At 36.5% G+C, this 23949-nt stretch overlaps 1 protein-coding gene across 3 annotated transcripts in view; it reads left to right on the top strand.

Annotated features, from left to right (window-relative positions):
- The window catches only part of EIPR1 (EARP complex and GARP complex interacting protein 1), a 94674-nt gene that overhangs the window by 50924 nt on the left and 19801 nt on the right, over positions 1-23949 (top strand). For all 3 annotated transcript variants that reach the window (XM_086631379.1, XM_086631380.1, XM_086631381.1), the window contains 2 exons: positions 14543-14642; positions 23674-23810. In XM_086631379.1, coding sequence (XP_086487505.1) covers positions 14543-14642; positions 23674-23810 — 237 coding nt within the window. The remainder of the gene's footprint in view (positions 1-14542; positions 14643-23673; positions 23811-23949) is intronic.

Raw genomic sequence — 23949 nt, 5'->3', positions numbered from 1 at the left:
TTAAGTCATGATAGCTTGTGAAATTATACATTTTAGATTTGATAGAGACTTGATTTTTTTGAAGTTAATCTTGAAAATCATTAGTCAGAATGCATGTTTAAAAAAAGAAAAAAGAAAGTAAAAATATAAACTGGACTTTCATCACGTCTTCATGTGCTGGGAAAAGAGTGCCTAGGCAGTACACTTTAGAGATACCAGTTGTAGTGTTGATTTCAGCCTTTGTGACACTTAGTGTGAACTTCTGTGATTCCAAATAATAGCTCATGGGAAGATACTTTGTGTGTCTCAGCATCCATAGCACAGATGCTGCACAACATTCATGGATCTGGGTTGCAGTTTGTACGTAATTGAAACTCGACTGTAATTAAGAGGAAAGAAAAGCAAAACTATCTGCAAAATGCAACTGGTTATGTGCTCTGGCATCACTACCTGCCTCAGGGCTGTACTTGCTCATATTTTTGTTCATGTTTTCCCTGCTCTATTTCTTAACTTCTTTTTATTAAGCTTGATCTTCTTGCGTTATTTTTCTCTTCCATTAAGAACACCTTATAGTTGTAAAATCACCTCACAGATTTTTCTGATTTTAGTATGATGTACTAGAGGGGGGATTTTTTTTTGTTTGTTTCCAGATGTGATGTGTCAGGTATTGATTTTGCTCAATTGATTACTGGCGTTGAGAAGAACTAATCCTGTGTTTCCTTACCTTTATCTCGTCTCCTTTATGGAATTCTGTGGTCAAATGTCTCTGAAGTTTCTTATTAACCACTAGCAGGGACATATTTAATACCAGTTCTCTTCTGTGAACCAAGGCCAAAAGAGCATTTCCAATGGATTGTGACTAAAATCCTAAACTTTACTTATGTGTGTCTGAACAGTGTGCCCATCCTGCCCAAGATCTTTTGAAATTATTTTCAAGTCCTGACAAAACCTTTAACAAAAATCTGATCTCTAAGACAGAAATGTACTTTTCTACTGTTCTATTTTATGTGGATTGTGTGACTTTACTGTGTTTAAAAATTAAGCATAACTATTCGCTTTCAGTTACTGAGATCATTTACTGACACTAAGCTTTGAATCTGAGATCCGTCAGAATTTTTACTCCAAACTCTTGTGTGGCATAGAGAGAGTTCAGAAAATTAAGTAGATGCTTAAATGAGGCAAACAAATAGACCTAATAATAATTGCTGTGTTTGATTCAAGCCTAAGACTTTTTTTTCATCCTCTACATACTGTTCCTCATGTTCCTTTTTAAAGCACCAATCTTTAAAAAGGGGAAAAAAAGAAGACCCAGGGAGCTACAGGCCAGTCAGTCTCACCTCTGTGCCCAGCAAGATCATGGAGCAGATCCTCGTGGAAAACATGCTAAGGCACATAGAAAATAAGGAGATGACTGGTGACAGCCAACATGGCTTCACTAGGGGCAAATCCTGCCTGACTAATTTGGTGGCCTTCTATGATGAGGTTACAGCGTTGGTGGATAAGGAAGGAGCAACTGACATCATCTACCTGGACTTGTCCAAAGCATTTGACACTGTCCTGCATGACATCCTTGTCTCTAAACTGGAGAGACATGGATTTGACGGATGGACCACTCGGTGGTTAAGGAATTGACTGGATGGTCGCACTCAAATAATTGCAGTCAACGGCTTGATGCCCAAGTAGAGGCCAATGACGAGTGATGTTCCTCAGGGGTTAGTATTGGGGCCGGTGCTGTTTGTCCATGTTGCTGACAAAGATGTTAGTGGGATCGAGTGCACCCTCAGCAAGTTTGCTGATGACACCAAGCTGTGTGGTGTTGTGGACACGCTGGAGGGAAGGGATGCCATCCAGAGGGACCTTGACAGGCTGGAGAGGTGGGCCTGTGAGAACCTCATGAAGTTCAACAAGACCCAGTGCAAGGTCCTGCGTGTGAGTCGGGGCAATCCCAAGCACAAGTACAGGCTGGGCAGAGAAAGAATTGAGAGCAGCCCTGAGGAAAAGGACTTTGGGGTGTTGGTTGATGAGAAGCTCAATGTGAGCTGGCAATGTGCGCTTGTGGCCCAGAAAGCCAATGGTATCCTGGGCTGCATCCAAAGAAGTGTGGCCAGCAGGTTAAGGGAGGTGATTGAGGCTTTGGGCAACCTGGTGTAGTAGAAAGTTTCCCTGCCCATGGCAGAGACGTTGGAACTAGATGATCTTTGAGGTCCCTTCCAACCCAAACCATTCTATGATTCTGCCCCTCTGCTTTCATGAGACCGCACCTGGAGTACTGTGTTCAGCTCTGGGATCCTCAACACAAGAAGGACATGGAGCTGTTGGAGCTGCTGGATCCTACACTTGGATCACAACAACCCTATGCAAAGCTACAGGCTTGGGGAAGAGTGGCTGGAAAGCTGCCTGGTGGAAAAAGACCCAGGGCTGTTAGTCTACAGCTGGCTAAATACGAGCCAGCAGTGTGCCCAGGTGGCCAAAAAGCCAATACATCCTGGCTTGTATTAGAAATAGTGTGGCCAGCAGGACTAGGGAAGTGATTGTCCCCCTGTACTCAGCACTGGTGAGGCTGCACCTCGAATACTGTGTGTGGTTTTCGGTCCCCCACTACAAGAAAGACGTTGAGGTGCTGGAACATGTCCAAAGAAGAGCAGCAAAGCTGTTGAAGGGTCTAGAGAACAAGTCTTATGAGTAGCGGATGAGGGAACTGGGGTTTGTTTAGCCTGGAAAAACGGAGGCTCAGGAGAGACCCGACTGTTCTCTACAGCTACCTGAAAGGAGGTTGTAGCGATGTGGATGTCAATCTCTTCTCCCAAGTAACAAGCGATAGGACAAGAGCAGATGGCCTCAAGTTGCACCAGGGGAGGTTTAAATTGCTTATTAGGAAGAATTTATTCGCTGAAAGGGTTGTCAAGTATTGGAAGAGGCTGCTGAGGGAAGTGGTGGAACCTCCATCCCTGGAGGTATTTAAAAGATATGTAGATGTGGTGCATAGGTGCTGTAACAATTTAGTGAGGACTTGACAGTGCTAGGGTAATGGCTAGACACTTGATAATCTTAAAGGTCTTTTTCAACTTAAACAATTCTATGATCAAAGGGCTCCAAATAGAGTACTGAGAAGTACCATCTCTTCTTAGGCTGTGTGATTACACAGTATGGAGCGACCTCATTAAGGTCTGCTTTCTACAAGAGTACAAATTTGCTGTAACAGTCCTTTCAACTTGAATGGAAGTTTATTTTATGTAAGATGCATAAGATGCTATATATAACATTATGGCTTAAATTTTGTCATGTTCATTCCATTGATGAACACAGTCACCTGATGAAAGTCAAGCACATTTGTAATTGATGCCCTGAAGACAGGAGAGTAAGTGAGGTCCAGAAGTGTTTTACTTATTCGTTCTGGCCTTCAAAATAACATTAAAAAAACAAAAACAAAACCAAAAAAAACCCACCACACCCCAAAACACTTTTTTCCTTTTGTTTCAAGGAAAAAAGCCAAGAAGTAAGAGAATCTGAAACTCAAAAGAAAAGTAAAAATGGTGGGTTTAATAGCTCTGAGACTTTCACGTTGCATTCAGGTAACGCTTTCTTTCCCTGACATGATGTTGGTAACCTTAATTCTTCTATAGTACCCCTCTGTTAGGCATCAGGATATACATGTTAGATTTCTGCCTTAGTGTTGCATTAAAAAAAAAAAAAAGTCCAAACCAATTTCATGGCCTATATCTAGAAAGTAACACTTCTTTTAGGAGGATCATATGGTCTTGAATATATGGTATATTAACTGTTATATATGCTTTATAGTGAAGGCATGTAATAAAGGCAATCATAGCTTTTTTGGTATGAAAACTTCATCTTATTTTAGCACTTCAAATATCCCAGTACCAGAAATATAATTGTGAGAAAGGAGATCCCTCTTGTTTGTATAGAGTTTCCTTTGAGGGCATGAACCCAATTGCATGGGCTGGGGTATAAAATGAACTCCAGGGGTCTTTATGGTTATTTTTGCAACAGCTGCCCTACTGATACTGTTTGTGTTGTAGGCTTTTCAGTTTCTTCACATAATGCACAAAATTTCAGAGCTTTCAGGAGACACATACTGTTTAAGCTGATTAATTACAGACAGATTCAAAAATTGTCATCATTTAAGAATAATTTTTTCATGTGTGGTTCATTCCATGCATTTACATGCTTCATCAGCCACCTCTGATATTACAAAGATGAAGTATAAAAAAAGTTTTTTGAAAAAAACTTACTATATGACAAGTGTTTTCACTGGGAATGTAATTTATAGCTACTTTTCAGTACCATCACTTTCTCCTTTGTATTCTGATCCTTTCTAAAATAGTAAATAAATTAACGTTATTTTACGTTCTGCTTCTTTCCCTTCTCCCTTCATCCTTAATTCTGTGTGATATCCTGAGTTCTTTACAGGATTTTGCTCTATTGAATCTTTGATTATCCTTTATTGTAAATAAATCCATGTACTATATATAAATCCAAATGTCAACTATTTGTTGTCTTTTTTTTCCCACATTTTCTCTCTTTTTTTCCCCTTTTATCGTCATGTTAGATTTGTCTGGAACTGGTAGAGAAATTTATAACACTCATGTCTCTTTCATTCCCTTGAATATTTTTGGTATTTTTGAGTGGTTAGTATTGTGCAAGTTTAAAACTTTTAAGCTATTCAGTGTAATCACATATACTGAGGAATAATTATGATTCATTAATTGGATAGTGAAATAATAAAACATTGTGTTATGTGTCAAGTTTATGTTAATGTTCAATCAGAATTTATTTGAATTTATTCTTGTAAAGCTGAGGGGAAACTTAATAAGAGTAAAGTCTGGCATTGAAGCAAACGCTAAAGGAAAAATGCGCTGTATTTCTTGTACCTGAACTTGCTCTATGTATTCAGTTAACTTATGACCACTTCTGATAGTTTCAATAGATTTCATATGCTTAAAATGAAAAGTAGTTTTGTTGAAGTCTTTTCAGTAGTTGTGTTTACCTTGGGTTTGTAAAAAATGATACAGAATGTAGTACAGAAATTGTGTTACTCTACAAGTAAAAAATGATGGGTTTCTAGATTACTATTTCACTTTTCCTTCTCACCTTGAAAGTAGGTTTTTTGCTTTGTTTCTCACCGTGCTGTCATATTGCCTAGTTTTTCCTGCCAAATTAGTTGAGATTTTTTTTATAAACTTTTTTGAAAAGGTTTTTTTCCTATGTATAGTGCCACTTTAGCAATTCTTAGCATTAAAAAAAAATTAGAGTTGCAGTCTGCCTCAAATGATTTTGCAGGTTATATAGATACCAGCTGTTTTTATTTTCAGTATTTATTGAGTTGCGTAAAAGATTGGTGGGAAATGTTAAAAAAAAAAAGATGTTGTGGAACTGTGGAGAAAAATTAATTACGCAGGAGAATTTTAAATGTTCATCAGGAACTAGCTTTGAATGAGTGTCCCTGCTTTCTTGATCTCGGACTCCACTTTGCTCTCCGAAAGCCCATTAAGCATTTACTATTTAGAATATTTGTTCCTCAGAGTAGAATTCTTTCCTACCACAATATTCTGGGATGATTATAGATGAAGTAATATTGCTGACACTTGCTTACACGGTAGTTAAAAATTCAAGCCTTTGAAATGTCATTTGGATGTCTATTGGATGAGAAAAATTGGTCCTTGTACATTTGTAATTAAGTGCATCCATTTGGTAGAATGTATGTGGGAACTTAAGGGGTGCCCTGCAGCCTCAAACAGTCTGTTGAGTCCAGTGTTCAGTCTCAGGCAGTGGTGATGGAGAGGTTTAGCGAGGACACACTAACTAGAGTACTTTTTGCAGTCTATTCACCTCAAATTCCCCCAGTATCCATAGTCATTGGATTAAGATTGTGAGAGGGTTCCAGATCCATATAAACCTTTATCGTTCTTGGTTTTGCTGTTGTTTTCAACAGAGGGAGTAGTGATTTTACCTCAACTATCAATGGAGATCCTAGGCAACCATAATTTTCTTCTTCGGCACACGTTTCAAATCACTGGAGAAATGTACTCGGATGAGTATCTGTTCTGTTGGGTTCCCCTCCCACCCTTCAACCATGCAGATGGCCTGTTTGTTACAAACAGCAATAAATCAGCAAGGATATGCTGTACCCATGTTGCCATCTTTTGAAAAATCTCAAATGAAAAATCTCAAATGAAAACACTCAAATTCTTTTGTCCCCGCACAAAAGTAGATGTGTGTTTCCCCTCATGTAAATCTGCACAGATTGCTTTTGCCCACTCCAGCTGATTCACAAATAAGGTTGTTTCAGCCCTTAATCTTTACATTAGTACATGGAAAAAACTATTGTGTGGCCTCCTGGGCAGGACTTTTACCTGACAGCTCCCTATGTGCTTTCCTGCCAGGCATTTATACTATTAAAAAGTTTTTCCTAGCTTGACCACCTTACTGATCTTTGACAGACAAGCCAGTTATATGTTACTTTCATGGCATTTCACATATCCATAATATTAATTTGGAGAAATTTTTAAGCCCTGTTCAAGCAAGTGTCCATGGCAGCACAAGCAGTGTTTTGTAGAATGATAGAAGTTATGTGACTTCTGTCCATCTGCTTTGGAAATGAATCCAAGCTTTACACACAGATTCCCTGTGCCCCTCTCAGTTTCATTAAGACACTCCTGTAGTCGCTGGGGGGTTCTGTTCTTCCACATGTGCTGTTCATTGTATATAGCAGTTAACTCTGGGTGACAGTAATCTGTCATCAGTGTCTGCTTATGTGAAATGTGTTACTGCTCCTTACTTAGAAGCTTTTTTCCTATTGGTGTTAAGAAAGAAGGTGAAAACAACTTTTAATACTTATGTAGATCTTTTAAACTGTACGTACTTTTTCAATTTTTTTTTTTTTGAATCTTTGGCCATGTTTCTTGTCCAAAACATGTTGTCAATCGATTCTTTTCTGTATTAACAAATAGATTTCAGCTCCTCAGTGAGTTATTCCCAAAACTGTTGAAACAGATTTGTCTGTGTAATAGTATCTGCAAAGCCTCCAAGCAGGTACGCAGCTTTATGCTTAGTCAAGTGTTTTTTTTTTTTCTGGCATGGAGTATAGAGTTCAACAGGTACCATAAACTATGCTTCCAAACCACTGCATTGCTACAGTAATTTAACTGTGTATACTCTAGACCTTTTGTTATTACAGATATGTGACCAAAAAAAACCTACAGCTATAACGCGTTCTGCTCTCTCAGCACATGTATCTCCCATGGACTTGTTCTAAAACACTTGCAAAAAGAAAAAGAAACTTACAAAATGTTTTAAAATAGCTATTGAGTCCTCAGATATTTCAGCTGTCACTAACAGTAGGATGATTAAAATACTAACATCTAATATTCATCATGGTAATGTGACAGAAACTTAACAAAGCAAGAGCTGTCCTGTATGTAGACATGTATTTAGCATTTGAGCAATATGGGAATAAGTAGATGAAAGATAATGAAGTTGAAAGGGTTTTGCGTATTTGCCTTAGAGTATTATTTGTGAGTGTTTCTGCCAAAATATTTAAGTATCTTCTTGTAAATAATCCGATATTGATTCATTTGAGGAAATACTAACTTTCTTAATCGATTGTGTTCTTTAGACTGAATTTAATTTTTCTTAGAATATCAGAAACAATGCATAACCTCTTTAATTATACCCACCCCTAGAAAAGCTCTTCTCTCCCCCAACAGAGAGTAAAGGAAAATAAAAGTCACCGAGGTTTCATATAAAAAACACCCAGAAACAAACAACCAAAAGTACTGAGAGATCTCTTGGTAAACTGTCTTTTATGTAGTAGAGATGTTACGGAAATATCCTGTGACAGTGCGTTTTTGATCTTAATAAACTGAAGACACATTAGTCTTTATCAGTAATACTCTGGTCAAACCAAACCAGTGCTATGACTTCCAGCCTAATGAAAATCACCAGAACAGGAGAAGCCAGGAGTCTTGTACTCTGATACTGCTATGGTTCTATTTAACAGCACTTAAAAGACTAGTAAATGTGTTGTCTCTTTGCGATGATTTGTCAGTTACTCAGGTTGGATAAACAAAATAGCTGCAGAGAAGAATACCCAGGCTTTTTTAGGAAGGACAGGCTGGGATGATGATGAGGAGAGTTGTCCTCTCTGTGAGTAAGCTGATGGGGTTCGTGGAGCTCTGCCTGGGGATGGATGATGGCCCAAATGAGAGCTTGTGAGTACGGATTACAGAGCAGACCACTACAGGCGACACAGTAATGGATGTCTGCTGTAGGCCACCTCATCAGGAAGAACAACTAGATGAGACCTTCTACTACTTAGGCAGCTAAAAGTAGCCATATATTTGCAGGGCCTGGCCCTTGTGGGGGACTTAAGTTGCACCGATGTCTCCTGGAGGGACGGTACAGTAGGGCATAAGCAATCCAGGGAGTTCCTGGAGAGCATCGATAACAGCTTCTCGACCTGAGCGACAGAGGAACCAATGAGGAAGAGGGACTCTGCTGGACCTCATACTTAGAAAGAAGGAAGACCTGGTTGTGAATGGGATGGAAGGTCAAAGGCAGTCTTAGCTGCAATGAACAGGAGATGGTGGAGTTCAGGATCCTGAGAGAAGGGAGCAGAGCAAAACCCAAACTCACACCCCTTGACTTCATGAGAGTAGACTTTGGCCTCTTCAGGGATCTGCTTGTGTAAGTCTTATGTGATAGGCCCTAGAGGGAAGAGGAGTCTAAGGAAGCTGTTTAATATTCAAGGATTGCCTCCTCCAAGCTCAAGAACAGTCTATCCCAACAAGCATGAAATTGAGCAAAAATCCAGGATATCTACTGATATGCTGGATATACTAGTAAGAGGCAGACCTTAGAGGAGAAGGCAGTGTCTTAAAAATTCTAGTATACTTTTTGTATCTTTGAAAGCAGAACCTGTTCTGGAAAGATGAATTAATATTCCTCATCTGTCTGCAATAAATACATGAGACAACAAACAGGCAAAATTAGCCTCGTATCGTTAATCAACTGTAAGAACTTGTCTCTAATACCAAATGGAGAACCCCCATGACCTCGATAAGAATATGCTACAAAACTACTTTGTAGCATGGATTCCTGTTAGTGCTACCCATGGGTTTTCTTTGTGGGATTGTCACATGGACTATCTGAACATAGAAGAAAGAGTCATCTTCAGCTGCAAGTTGATAGGAAAGAATTTAAGATTTCTTAGGTTACTGCAGTCTGAAGAAATGTAGGTTACACTTGTAAGAACTCTCACCACATGCTCTACAAGAACTGTGTGTGTATAGAACTTGTGTATTTTGTACCTTAAAAAAAAAAAAAAAACCACAATAAAGCATCGCTGACTGATGTCTTAAGTCTGAAGAAGGTTACTCACAGCTTCCTTTCTATAAAGTAGCTCTTGCTATTTACCATTTCAGCCATTGGTTGCATAGCTTGTTTGCACTTTGCATCCACCAGTGATTTACTCTTATTGTACAGCAGGTAGATACAGAATCTAAATAAGTTGGTTAAACTACAGACTAGAGATGTTACTTCCCATCTATAATGATTCTTAACTTGAAATGTTACCAATGACAGCTTTTATCACTTTAATTCACATGTGGAGTCTGTATAATCAATTTACGTGACTTTGCTTTGCTGTTTTAAGCATTACTGATATGTAAACCCATGGCCAACCAGACAGAAGCCTGAGACTGTTAATGAACTATGGAGGTGTTCGCCTGTTAGTCATCACTTTAAATCATGAATAGCTCAACAGGAATTTAATAGTTGCTTCTGCAAAATGGATATTTACGAGCTCCTACTTAAAATCAATGAGTCCTATATCTTGCTTTCATGTAACAAATTTTTTACCGTGCTTTCTGTTAGATTGTGAACTCCTAGGATTCTGACTCTCTTTATTATGTTTACATGTACATAAATACCTTTTTAAATGCTGAAATTGATTGGGCCCATAAAGCAAGAATCACAATTCTTTTTCTCACTATAAACGTGTTTAATCACAGCTGCAGTAGACAAGGAGATACAGTGAAGTAAACACAAATATTGAGGATGATGCTATATTATTTTGCTTTCTGCTTTATGATTTTTTCAGAAAGACTTTATGAGGTTGCCAACACTGTAGTGTGATAATTTAAGAAAAAAGAAATTAAAGACCTTTTAGAGGCAGGTACTTTTTCTGTCACCTCCTTGTTGTGATACTCTTGTATTTATTTGTACAGCAGTCTTATTCTTCTGAATGTAAAAATAATTTAAGAGCCAGAATAAAGCCCAGGTGTCTTTCAGGTTCTTGTCCAAAATAATCTTTAACTTAATTTCTCATTCTTCTCAGCAGCCTCTTAGCCAAAAAGGCATCTAAAATAAATTCATCCTATCTTTCAGTTTTTTATGAAGCTATGGTTTTTGTTTTACTGTGCCTTGAGGGGTTGGACCGCAAAATATATCTCAGTGGCCGAGAACTTTGTGACATAGCATAACTTACGTGTGCTTCCCACAGCATGGACTTCAATACACTACAGAATAGTCAGAACTCTGTTTTCATTCAGAAATGTAGCTACTCTGTAGAGCACTTGGATAAGGAGTAAGAATGGTGAGTTCCAGGCTGTCCTCAGTCTGAGCTCCTTCTTCTTGGAATAATGTCCTAATCACCTGATTGTCAGTCGCCTGTAAATTTGAATCCTTGTACTGCAAAGAAGTAAGGATATTTGAGTCTATAACATGAATTTTTCTGATGGGCTACATTGAGGCTGGAGGATGTTCTGCCGAGTTACTGAATGTTTGCGTATATTTTTCCATTTTGCAGTGTGTGAGAATTTTCAGTCTAGCAAAATTTTTCCACTTACAAAAATAAATGGTTGTCACTTCTGTAATTATGGTTAAGCAGCAGTTAATGCTTACTTTGTCCAACACATTGTGGCTGACTGCAGTTCACATCTATGAAAGCGTTTGCATGTTGCTTTATTCTTCTTTAGTCTATAATGGAGAACTTTGAATTGTTCATTTGTAAAAGCTCAGTACGTTAATAAATGGCAGTGTTAACTATCTTTTCAGCATGAAACACAGATAATAGAGTCCTTTCATGTGTGCATTTGAGTGAATATTTTAAATTCTCTTTTTTCTTTACTAGGAAAACATTCTCTGTAGGATTTTTTTTTTTTTTTTTACTGAAAACTACTAGCTAGAAGCTAATATGAAGCATCAGGAGTCAGATGATAACAAAATAGGGTAAAAGGCAACAAATATAATTGCTTGTCTGCTGTTTATAGATTATCTAAAGAGCAGCCGTGAAGCTGACACTCAGTTTCCTGAGTGGCAGCTGTGAATTTCTCAATTATCTTGTCCATTTCTGAAAACTGTAAGCATCAGCAACTTGACACACTCAGGAAAATGGTATTGCCTGGTTTATCTGTTTGCTTTTTTTTAAAGATTGTCACCACCTCTGCTGTGTCTGAAAATTGTTCTAAACGAAAACTTCAGTTTTTTGAAAATTTATATCTTGCTTCAAAAGCCATGTTTTTTCCACTTGTCAGTATCCCCCCCGCCCCTTCTCCGTGATATTTCATGTTTGACATTCAGTCATGACTACAGAATACAGCTGAATATGTTACAAAGAGCGATTTGAGCAACCTTCACTTAGATTATAAAATTTGAATGATTTCTGCAACCACACCCATAAAAGAATGAACTTTCATAAAAGACAAATTGAATAGAAGGAAAATGGGCATCTCACAAGGACAGAGTGAATGGGGAGAGACCTTTTAATTCCAAGGTATGTCAGCTGGGTTATAATTGGCTCTAATTAGCACACTGTATTCAGCTATAAAAATTCTTTACCTTGAAGCTCAGTGACACTCAAAGATGTGAAATTTTTTCCTACCTTTGAAAACATCAAAGAAAGTGCTTCCAGTCTAACTTTTACAACTGAAAGTGCAGGAAAGGGGCAAATACATCAACAGGGATAAAGAATATTGATCTCTGGCTGGCTGAAGTCTTAAAAACTTAAATTGGTCAAACCAAATTTCATTGTCTATAATTAAAAATATATCTACAAATATCTACATCAAATGCCACGTACAGTTTCAGCAATATGTAAGAAAAATGATGGACTTAAAATAAATAAATGTGATCAGAATCAAGTTGAAGATTTCTTAGTTACTCGTGCAGTTGTGTGATGATCCTCATGTCTTTTAATTTCACTTTGGAAAACGGGATTGTAGAGGGTTAGCTGTGATCACATGCAGATTATAGTGCTTTTTTTTTTTTTCTCTGTTATGTGTTTGTAAAACCTTTTCATCTCTTTGAAGGATCTAATTGATATATCTGTGCAGCAGAACTATATGGAATTCTGAAATACCCATGTCAGTGCCAGTTGGTTACTTCTCATTATTATGGGCAAAATGATGGTAGAACGTGTAATTGAAACTGCTTCATCATTTTTTGTTATCAGTGCTCTTTTCAGTTGCTTATAAGTTTTTCCAAGTTGTACCATACAACTTTAACAAGAAACACTTTTCAAAATAAGATTGGCAATGCTACAGGTGAAACAGCCGAATTTAAAGCAAATTGTAGAATCATTCTAGTTCCATGTCCTTGTTAAAACACATTTAAAAACGTGGTGGTAACTTAATGTACTAAATGAAGCGAAATGTCCTAATGCAAGAGAGCTCATTACAAATGAACTTTTATGAGTAGTTAATTTCCATGGATTGACAACATGGGGACGCAGGTTATGGTTCCAGCAGAAGATATATGCAGAAGCTAGTCCTTTCTTTGATCTGCTTTGTTGCCTTAGGAAAAAGTTCAGTGAGGAGTCAGCCAACACCCTCTTTTAGTTACAGTTCGGCTTTTTCATCTACTTGGTGTTAATTTTCTTTCTTGGCATAGTTCTATTTTCTCTGCTTAGTCTGGCTTCTCTATAATAGCAAACAGGTGCAGTCATCTGCCTGTATATCTAAAAGTGCAGATTAAAAAGCAGTGAAACTGTTCAAGGAAAAACAAGAGGATTTTGAGAGGAAGGTATCAGCTGAGAATAACCGAGATGTATTTCACTTATGGTTTGGAAAAATGACACTGTGCCACTTCTTTGTGTTACCTACAACTTCCTATTTTCTTTTCTTTCTGTTTTATACCATAAGATTAGATGGGGTTCCATGGCTTAGATCTGGGGCCAGCCAGGTCATACCCGCTGTCTTAGGAAGGTAGGAGTAGCACAAAATTGGATATAAACGAGGAGCATGCATAGCATGGAGCACCAAGTTAGGAAGGTAATTAGCGGCTGCCTAATGTTTGGCTCGCTTACCCAAGGCTGCATCTACTCATGCAACCTTCTTTCATGTCTTTAATCCAGATACTGAATTGATTCATGCAAAAAGCTAAACAGACTAGAAAACTTATATCTAGTGATGTACTTTTGACAAACACCTCAAGAGGTACTTCTTCATATATGCATGGAGGATGAGAATAGCTTATCCAAATGCCTTTAAATAACTTTTTAGTAATAAATTTTTGTCTAGGAGGAAGTTTCTCTATCTAGCTATTGATATTAAAGTTGTGATCTCTGCCTTCAGCTATATTGTATCACTAAAAGATGATATGGAGGTTGCACAACTTTGTTTTAAAAGATGTTCTGGGTACGGAAGCCTATTCTTATCAAATGACAAGTATTTTTCTTTTAACCTAACTGTCATCTTCAGCAAACTTATTAGGGTTTTAGTACATACACTCAGCTGTGCTGCCAATGCTGACTGACTTGAATGTGCTCCTTCTCTTAGGCAGAACTAGCGATGAGGAATGATTTCTTGCATTCCTTCGTGTATAGCCCAAAAACTGGTGAAACGCAGGTAAAAAGTATATGTTGATTGTCATGATGACAGCTGCTAACTGGAAGAGGTTGGCATCAAAGCTCTGAGGCTTATGATTTTTGGTGTGGCTTCAAAAAGCATGCACAGCGTTACTTATGAAGAACTTTGAGATTTCAAGCTAAAGCACTCAAAAGTGAGTGTGTGTCAAGGTCTCTGGGGTTTTTTCTGTGTATGCAGAATGACCACTACAATGATGTAATCACTGTTTTGCATAATCACTGTATGATGTAATATGCAGAATGGATGGCAAATGGAGTAAAGATTTTGAGAAGATACCTTTCTACAGTTAAGCTAGCATCTAGGGACGCTGAATGGCATTCCTTTTTCTGACAGATTTGGATGGAATGTCAAAGGACACTCAAAAGAAAAAGAAAAGGATGTGTACATTAGCACTGACTAAAAGATTCCGTAAGCAAGCCTAGATTTGGTATCACATTGCTTTTAAGTAACTGATGCTGCAATAATGTTCATCCAGTATGTGTAAAAATTACCAGATTGCTAGTTAATGGCATATTTTGCACTTAAAATATGAGATGGATTTCAGCTGAAGGAAACTATAAGGAATATGGTTTAATATGTTTTGGAAAAGATCAGGTTCATGGAGTTAAAATGACTTTCTAGTGCAAATTCTTATTGGATTTAATGTTGGGGTTTTTTTCTTTTCATTTTCTCTTTTACAGTGTTATGTGGGAACCAATGGGAGATGGTAAAAAGATTATTTCACTGGCTGATAATAACGTATTATTGTGGGATTTGCAGGAAAGTTCAGCCAAAGCTGTGGTAAGAAATTTATTTTTTAAGAAATCATTATATACTTGTATATAGTACAAACAATAATGTTCACTACCCTATAATCTGCTAATCTTTTAACTACTGCTTCAGAAATATCTTGTTGTCTTTAATGTGAGTGGAGGAAATCAATACTCTATCAGTTGTCTTGAATACAACTGTTTAAGAGTAGACAGGTTAGTATTTTGTATCTGTTCCTAGTGATTAAATATTTTCCTTTTTCTAGAGTTACCCTTACTTTGCTACTGGTTTTACAGTGAATAATGTGAAATAAAGTGATTGCTAGCTTGTTAAACATGTATGAGGGACAATTAGTGATGGGTAAAACCAAAAGTTATTGAATTCAAGTAATAGTATATTAAATCATGTTGGTTAATACCATGCAGCCCTCTGTTTAATTTACAAACTTTGTTGTATGTATAAGCATAATATAAATTTCTCTACTTTCTGTGCACTGCTTTGAGTTCTCAGAATGAGAATTTTCTAATGAATTCCAAATTATTTTTTTTTCCTTCTCATTTTATTTTGCTTGGGATTTATTTACTAAAGTTTTGCGTGTTGTGTCTTCCTTTTACTATTCCTTTCCTCAAAACTAACCTCCTCACTCTGTCACACAAATGTTTGTGAATGTGACTATGATTTCCATTTTCTTTTTCTTCCATTGCTAGAATTGGAATCTGCATAATTTTGGAGAGGACTAGACTTTTCACCAAACTATGTAATTTCAGCATGATTTTGGAAATCAGTATTTCTGTCCTCAAATCAGTATTCAACTTACTGATCTCGTCTGTTTCAATTGGTGTTCCTTACCTAGAATATCTTTTATTTTGTTACTTTTAAAATATACCTGTACTGCATCAAATATTGATGGCAAAATAAGGACTCCCGAAGGCAAAGTAAGTGACAGAGGAACTAAGGGGATTTAATCTGTGACATTTGTTATATGCTTATATTTGATAAAAGAAAACAAGAAAAACCAGAAGTTAAATTCTGCATCAAAAAACCTGCTTCATCTAATGAAGCTGAGACTATGAAAGTAGATATATCAACCCTTGAATGACATCTTCAGATAGAAGCATTTTGAAATGTCTGTTAAAAACCTTAGTTTGCTGGTCAGACTCTTGGGAGACCTGATTTAGAATTTGACAGATTCTCTATATTTCTGTCTAAAACCATCCAGTATCTTATGTGAGTGCACTGTAAATTAGAATTGTTTATGATTAAATTTTTACCTGGAAATAACTGTTTACCTTTATCAATCTCCTACCCCAGCAATTTTTAATTACTCTTAGATGATATTGCTTCATCTTTGAGTCAGTTACCACTTTTAAAGTGAAGTTGAATAGTGAAAGTCCTTGAAAATTTGACTCTCAGAAACATATTTCCAGAAATCTAAATCTTAAGCCAGGTGAATATCTTCAAAGATGGCTGGTATTGTTGGATTTCTGTTGAAGTTTTGTCTGCAACAAATTTGTCTGAAACATGTCTGTGGGCTCCTGAGTTAGAGAGTGTCCAGCTGAACAAGACTCCAAGGAGTGCATGAGCATCTCTTTAAAATGCCTACTGTAGACTTTCTAGTAATTACAGTGGACTTTAAGTTGTCATCATTTTCATAGACTTTTTCAGGCCTAGAATCAACTGCTGTGTATTTCTGAATTCTTTGATTATCTTCTTCCTAAGAAGTTAACTCCCTGTTAGAATCCCTAGAAGACTGAAAAACAATAACTGTTATTCTGTAGCAATTTTATATTTACAAAAATTATGTAAGACAGGGAACAATGAGAAAACCAAGAAATGTTTCATTACTGAGATGGTTTTCTGTTTAAAAAACAAACAAAACCGAAAAAATTAACACACCGCCTCATCCTTTACTGTTAAGGGATTTAGAATGCGAGATACAAATCAATGAGAACAGGTTGGTTAGAAGACAGATAGCGTTGGTAGAAGTAAGCAATAAATATGTTTTGGATTTGATTGTCACCATGTACAAGGACTGTTTGTAGGCCAATAAGCTGTTGGTGAAATAGTGATTTCTTTTTGTGTATATCCCGTTTATAAGAGATTGCTGAATGCAAAAGATATTGTAACCCTAAAAAGCACGACTTGTATTTTAATGCCTTTTGGTCAGAGTGTAAAAACACTCTTTTCTGGGAAATTAATAAAAAGAGGTTTTTTGGCTTTGAAAATAGATACAGGACAGCCTACGGAAAAAAAAAAAATCACCTCTCACCAGCATTAAAAAGGGGGCATGTATTCTAAAAAAGAAAAGCAAAAAAAGGTTTTCTGAAGAGAGACCATGGAAACTGTTCACAGTTTCTTTGGAGGTTAAAGCTGATTATACAGTTAGTGCCATGTAGAAAATTCTTGCCAGGAAGTGCACAATTGGATAAATGATTATCCATTTTTGGCATGTCTTAGCCACCTGATGTCTTATCACCTAACATGCTGTTTGATTCTAGCAGATGGTAACAAAGCAGTAAGTAGCTATTAAACTTACGTATTCTGTAAGGACCGTTAAGGGGAAAAAGTCTTTACAAAATATTCCCATTGCTATAGACTCAGAAGTGAAATAACCCTGTGTGTGTATATATATTATTTTGACTGAATAAATCAGCAGCCTAGGATCAACATAATAAACCTGTCAGTGTAATTGATTTTTTTTCCCTTTTTTTCAAACACATGATGGTGTTCAAGTTGAATGACTTCATCATCATTAACTAAAAGTAGGATCTGGTCCACTGTATCTGTACCAGGTAACAAAAGTAAGGACATATTCATTACACTGGTGCAGCACTGGTATTCCTATTCTAAGAATGCATTTCAATTGCTTCCTTTTTTGATAGGTATGCATTATAGACAATATTAATTTTAATGGCAAGAAGTAAACCCAATGCTACTCTTTATGGACTTTTCGTGTTTATGAAAAAGTTAATCTAAAATTCAGGTGTAGCATTGTAGCTTGCCTACACTGATTAAAACTTTAGAGTCTTTTATTGGGTGCATCTCCTCTATCTCCCTAGCAGTTGCAAGTTACATTTAATTAGAATCAGCCTGAAGAATTCTAGGGGTTCCTCATATTTTCAGAGCTTCTTTGCAATAAAATTACTGGTGTGTTCATTCTCTGAATTATCTGGTCAACCTGCCATAGGATAGAATTACTAACCATAATTTACTATACAGTTCTGTGGGCTTTTTTTTTTTTCCCCTTTCAACATTTTTTAGCTAACTTGTTTCTTTGTTACATAATTTAATACAGGAATATTTGCCTGTAATTGCATTAAGACAAACTTTTCCTGTTCTTTTGATCACTCACTTTATTAGTGTTTTGAGGACATTACCTTCTGGGGTGAAACTAATCTTATGCTCACTGCATCATTACCTTTTGCAATTAAATTAGCTATTCTTTGCCATTTATAATCATTAGCTGAACCCAAGAGAAGCCCAACCAATCCACAAGGTCTGGGTAGATTCTGCTGAAAAGATGACAGTTAATAGTTCTATATACAGCCTTTAGGTCAGATGTCACCAAATCACTAGAACTCTTCCTTGGGTAAACACAGTATGTTTGGAATGGCAAATGAGTGCAACAGAGTGAAAGGAAGATGTTAGAAGGCGAAGAGAAAAATACCTATATTTTGTTTTCACAAAGGTGAGGTGTGATTTTGATAATTTTTATCCAAATTATTAATAAGATTCTTTTTAGATTTCTTGTCCCTTCTGGATTCTTTAAAAGCATCTAATGTATAGATGGTGTTAATTCAGAACAATAGAAACGTTTGGCAGTGGCGTTCCAGGTAGAGAAGGAAGATCTTGTGGGGGAGATTTCACAGTCTATCTGAATAGAAGTAATGTATCCAAATATAGGAGGATGTTAGCAATAAGCATGAGATGCTTTCTTGACAAGATGCCTGCTGTTCCTCAAAGCAGGAAATACACTGTGGACTTTAGTGGAGAACTTTTAGAGTGCTCCATAGTTACTGCAACTAGAGTAAACATAGATTAATTAAAGGAGGGCAAAAAAATGAAAAAAAGGGAAAGAGAAATTACTGGATCAGAAAGAGGACAGAAGACCAGTTCTGAAAGAGCTGGTGTTGAGATCAATTTTGTTTAATGGTCTCCTTAACAGTAGCATAGGAGTAAGGGTGAAATAATGAAAATTGCTGTTGGCAGAAACTTGGAATGCATCATCAGTATAAAGGAGTTAACAACATATTTCAGAGGACAAACTAGCTGCTCTTGTTTAATTTTTGTAGTATAAAGCAGAAAGCTTCTGTTTAAGGAGTAAAAATATTTTCTCACCGTGAGGTAGAAACACAGCACTTAAAAATATGTAGATTCCGTTACTTAGCTATTCTGAGAATGACTCTGAGCTGCTGGTATGGTGAGGCTGTTTGAAAAGGCAAGTAATAGTAAGATGGTTCAGGAGAAGAGAACAGTTATGAAAGGACTACGTGATGTGGTTGTCTGCAGCAGGAGGGATTGAACTCAATGATTTTAAAATCCTCATCAATATTTCTATTTCTGTCAATAACAAACCAGAACAACACACATCTCCTCCTACTGCGGATCTCCAAAATAGCCTTTCAGTGGCTTTGTTACTGTGGTTATTACAAGGACATCTCCTTGAGGCTGTCTTGAGATCTCCACACAATGTCCAGTATGCACAGAATTGTGGCCCGTGTCCAGTTGATGAGGGTATGGGTAAAAAGCAAAAAAATGTATAATATATCTCTGTGTTTTTTAATCACTACCATGAGTTAACTTCTTTCAGTTGATACTTTTTAGAAATTCTAAATATTTATGAACTTGTTTAAGATGTCTTCACTACCCCATCTTCACTGAGGAGGCAGTCGAGATTGAATAAGCGTAATCCTATGAATATTTCATAACTGGAATAATGACTTCTTTAGTGGTCTTGTCTAGAATGCACTTGAACATCCATCAGATTTTTAGTCTTACAACCGCTTGAGTGAGATGTAATAGTTCCTTAGTGTTCACTTTTTTCTGTTTTTTTTTTTGTTTGTTTTTGTTATTTATTCTGCTTAAAACACAGCTGCTGCTGTATGGGTAAGAAAACTAAAGTTATTAAATAAACATTTATTTAAAAAAAGAAGCCATTCAGAAGTCAAAAGGCATTTTTCTCATTTATCAAGTAAAAGATTTCTGGTTTTTTATCTTTCAAATAATTTCTAAGTGTTTATAAAAAACTCACAAACACTTGATACGTTTTTACATACTTCGAATTGTAAAGGCCACCTTTGTCAAGAAAGGAGAACAAAGTAATTTCCTTAAAGAAAAGACGGTGTATCAATGTATTGATAAATATTTAGTAGCTTGCTACAGTTGTTAAGCCTTTTCCTAGAAGGAAAGTTGATAAATCAAAGTTGATAAATCCTACCATCCATCTGCTTCATGCTGCCCAGTTTTAAGAGTAGTTACACTGGTCCATACCTGAGTCTGTACAGCAGAAGTATTCTGCTTGAAACATTGGCCATAGGAGGCTCCAAGGAAAAGTTCAGTGGAGCAAACGTAACGAGTGCTTTGCCCTTAACGCTCAGAGAGAGTTCTGCTCTTCTCAGTTCAAGGATTTTTGTGAGCCTGGTTGGGTTTGTGTACTTACTGTAGATCTTTCTTCCAAGTACTTTCCTATTCTTTTATTTGACGTAAGTAAGCTTTATGCGTTCAAGTGTCTTTTGTCAAGGAGTCCATTGGGTGGAGAACCACTTTCTTTTGTTTACTGCTGAATCGGACTTCAACAGGCTTCTTTTGATGTCCTATAGCTCTTGTTCCGGAAGAGCGCATGAAAAATTTCTTCACTGTCTTTGTGCTGCTTGTGATTTTTCTAGATAATTTCTGTGTCCTCTAGAGGTTAATATAAGTTGATTTGGGTTTTTTTTTAAGGATACTACCTATCCTTTCCTCTTTCCAAATCAGTCCTTATTAAGGAATTCAAAGTTTGAAGCAGAAAGAGGCACCTCAGTCCTTACTTGATGTTTTGATAAAAATAAGTTGGAGTAATTGATGTTTTCATTTGAATACACAGAAATTGGTCCTTCAAAGTAGGGTAGACTTTTCCATATTCAGATACTTTGCTTTAGTAAAACCTCTTCCTTCATTGAAGATGACAACAGTTCTATTCCACTCATATTGCATTCCTTAATTTTTTTCAGAACCCTTTATTTTCATTTCAAATCATTGCCCTCGTGTAATTGTGGTATAGTATCATACTGCCCTGTTGTTCTTACGTCACCAGCTTTAGGCACTGATCCACTTAAGCACTTATGAGCAGTGTTAAACCCATCCATATTCTGGTAACCATTTTACATTGTTCAAGATTTCATTTTGTCCAGACTTTTTTCTAAAGTCAATGTGTGATCCTTGCACAATACAAGAACAATTGCTAATTCTTTTGTCTAAAAGTAGACATCGGATCTTACCTCCTCTATTTTTTTCTTTCTGTAAGTCACATTTTGTGTTTTTTTATAAAATATTACCATTATATATAAAATATTACCAGCATCTAGTGAGGCCCTCAGAGCTGTCTTCGTCTTCTGAGCAACAGAAATCCAAATCCTTCTGTGAGGCCTAAAATAGGCCTTTGTCATGTTTTCCTTTCCTTCTGCAGTTAACTCTTCTGTCTTTAAAGAAGTCGAATGAAGAGCGTTAAGATAAAAAGAAAGCTTATCTACCTTTCTGTATACTTAGATTTCAAAGCTAGGGTTTGGTTTTTTTTGAACCTGCGTTCGTGATTCCAGACTACCAGCTTTGTTTTCTCGAATTTCATTTCTGGGATTTCCAGGAAGGAGACTTGCAGACTTCCTTCTGTTACATCATGATTCCTTCTTCTATATGAACATTTATCTCCCTTACCTCTTAGCTGCCCTTTGAATCCGTGCAGTTCCCTTCTGGCTCATAGAAGACATGAAAAAGAACATTGAACAAAACCTTATTCAGTAACTTCTGGGATATCATTTTATTAACAGAAGTCTACCATGAGTTGATTGGGAACTTGGCAGTAGTTGGACATCCATATGAGGAAAGATGTCATTTAATTTCTGCAAATACCTAAGGATTGCTTGAGAAGGGAAGGATAGCTTGACCAATTAAGTGTATGTGGTTTTTTCATATGTGTTATTAAGAAATAGTGCAGGATATGCATGCTGGCCTCACCTCTAAACTTTTGGCTGAAAAGAAAAAAATCTTGATTTTTTTTTTTTTTTTAATAACAGCTGAAATGATAAAAGTTGAGATAAAGACTTGAAAAAAAGATTAATGGCTGGAATGCTGGAGAAAGTGTTATCTACTGCTGACAAAGACCACCTACCCTGATTCATGTTTTGGATATGTGATGCTTTCTGTCTCAAGAACAGATTTTGGAAATACCCAATAAGAGAGACTCTTTTTGTTGGTACTCCTTAGTGTTAGTGTTAACATTTGCTTCTCTCCTCTTCCTGCAATCTGAGCTTTGTTTGGCCAAGACTGCTTACTGAAGAAACTTAGTTTAATTTTTCGAAATGACCCACTCGAACTCTGCATGTTCTCATGTGCCTGGAATCTAGTAATGTGTCAAAAAATAAGCACTGCAGTTTATTTTATTATCCTGCGTCCAGTGTAGTATTTTTCTTAATAATCTGCAAGTTGTAGAAAGGCTTTCAGACAGTATTTGTACTTGAGGAAGAATGATACTAGCAATGTTGTTTCTCAAAAAATCTCAAAAATTTTTGGAAGACAGCACATCTTAGGTAGCCTAGACTTCAGTGATGGAAGAGTTGTAAATTCCAGGTTGTTAATCTGAATGCTAGATAAATATTATATTCATGGTAGAACTGTAATAGTAAAAAAAGGTAGCAAAATACAGAAATGGTTGTTGATATCTTATACAAATAGGTTTAAGTAGTCTTGTATTCACAGCATATTTTTCTGTTGATGTCTTACTATATAAGTAGTGTGTATGTTTTAGACTTTTTCATCAAAGTGTAATATTTCTGCTAAGAAATCTTCTGTTTAATCGAACATTTTATGATGTGTTAGGACTTAAGGAGAAAAGTGATCCAATGAGATCCAGCGCAGTAATCTGCTTTTATGAAATCCCTCTTAATGAAATATTTTGAATATGAACATCATGTGCAAGATGACCAAATAAGTCTGCTGTCTGCCTAGCTGCTTGAAATTTGTATAAATTTTATATCTGATTACAATGCAAGTATTTTGGCATTTTCACTCCCTCCCTACATAGTAAACAATCAGTTTCAGTAAGTGATTAGAAGTAAAAGTAATTTATAGTGTCTGCAGCTTCATTTTTTTTCTCCATATTCACGTGGAATTGGAGGACAACTTTCTGTACAACTTCAAAGAGAGAGTTGACTACTTTGTCCCTTCTTCTCATTAACTACGGAGATGCAGAGCTGTCTGCTCAATGACATGCAAGCCTGGTTTTGGAACCAAAACCTTTAATTCTCACAGATTGTAGATTAGTGATCTAGAACCTGCTATTATTTTAATAGGCATTTATGTAATTACATGGGCACCTGGGCCTTGATTTTTTTGGTTTTTAAAAGCTGCTCTATGTTTATCAAAGAGTTTTTGACACTATAATTCTGTTCCTGCAGATAAAATTTGGCTTTTTGACATGGAGAAACAACAGTCTTGTAAGACTGTTCATGAAACTGAATGGATATGTTTCTTTGTCCGTTTGAGGCAGCTACAAATTTGTGCAATGTACGCATATTGTCTATCTACGGTTTCAACAAATGATCTGAAACTATTGTATTTTATAAAGTAGTACAGTACTTCTAATATTTCTGAATACATTGAACTGCAAAAGTCATCTAAAAAATGCTTTGTGAGATACAAAATCAGCTCTAGCTTTTAATTTTTTTTCCATTTTTTTATCCTAGGATTTTGGTAGTCTGTTACACTTGGAACAATAATATGCTATTGTGCATTTTTTTGTCTTCAGTGGAACTAATTTCATTTTAGCTTTACATTTAGAAACATTGCCAGCTATATTTCATTATTTTAGCTCTCTAGTTCTGCAGCCTTGGAAGGGAAAGGACAATTAAAATTTACTTCTGGAAGATGGAGTCCACACCACAGTTGTACACAGATTGCAACAGCCAATGATACCAGTGTTCGAGGATGGGATACACGAAGCATGAGGTAATGAGAAATTTCTATCCTGTTCTCTAAAAAAGACAATCTTCTTTGGAGATGGATTTTTCATTGCTCCTAATGTAATTTATTTTTTTTCGTTTAAAGATTAGAAATGTGGCAAAGCTATCAATTATAAAAGGAATGA

The sequence above is a fragment of the Tauraco erythrolophus genome, chromosome 2 (assembly GCF_009769465.1).
Source record: "Tauraco erythrolophus isolate bTauEry1 chromosome 2, bTauEry1.pri, whole genome shotgun sequence".
In the NCBI taxonomy this organism is placed as follows: Eukaryota; Metazoa; Chordata; class Aves; order Musophagiformes; family Musophagidae; genus Tauraco; species Tauraco erythrolophus.
This window is presented reverse-complemented; position numbering and strand designations above follow the sequence as displayed.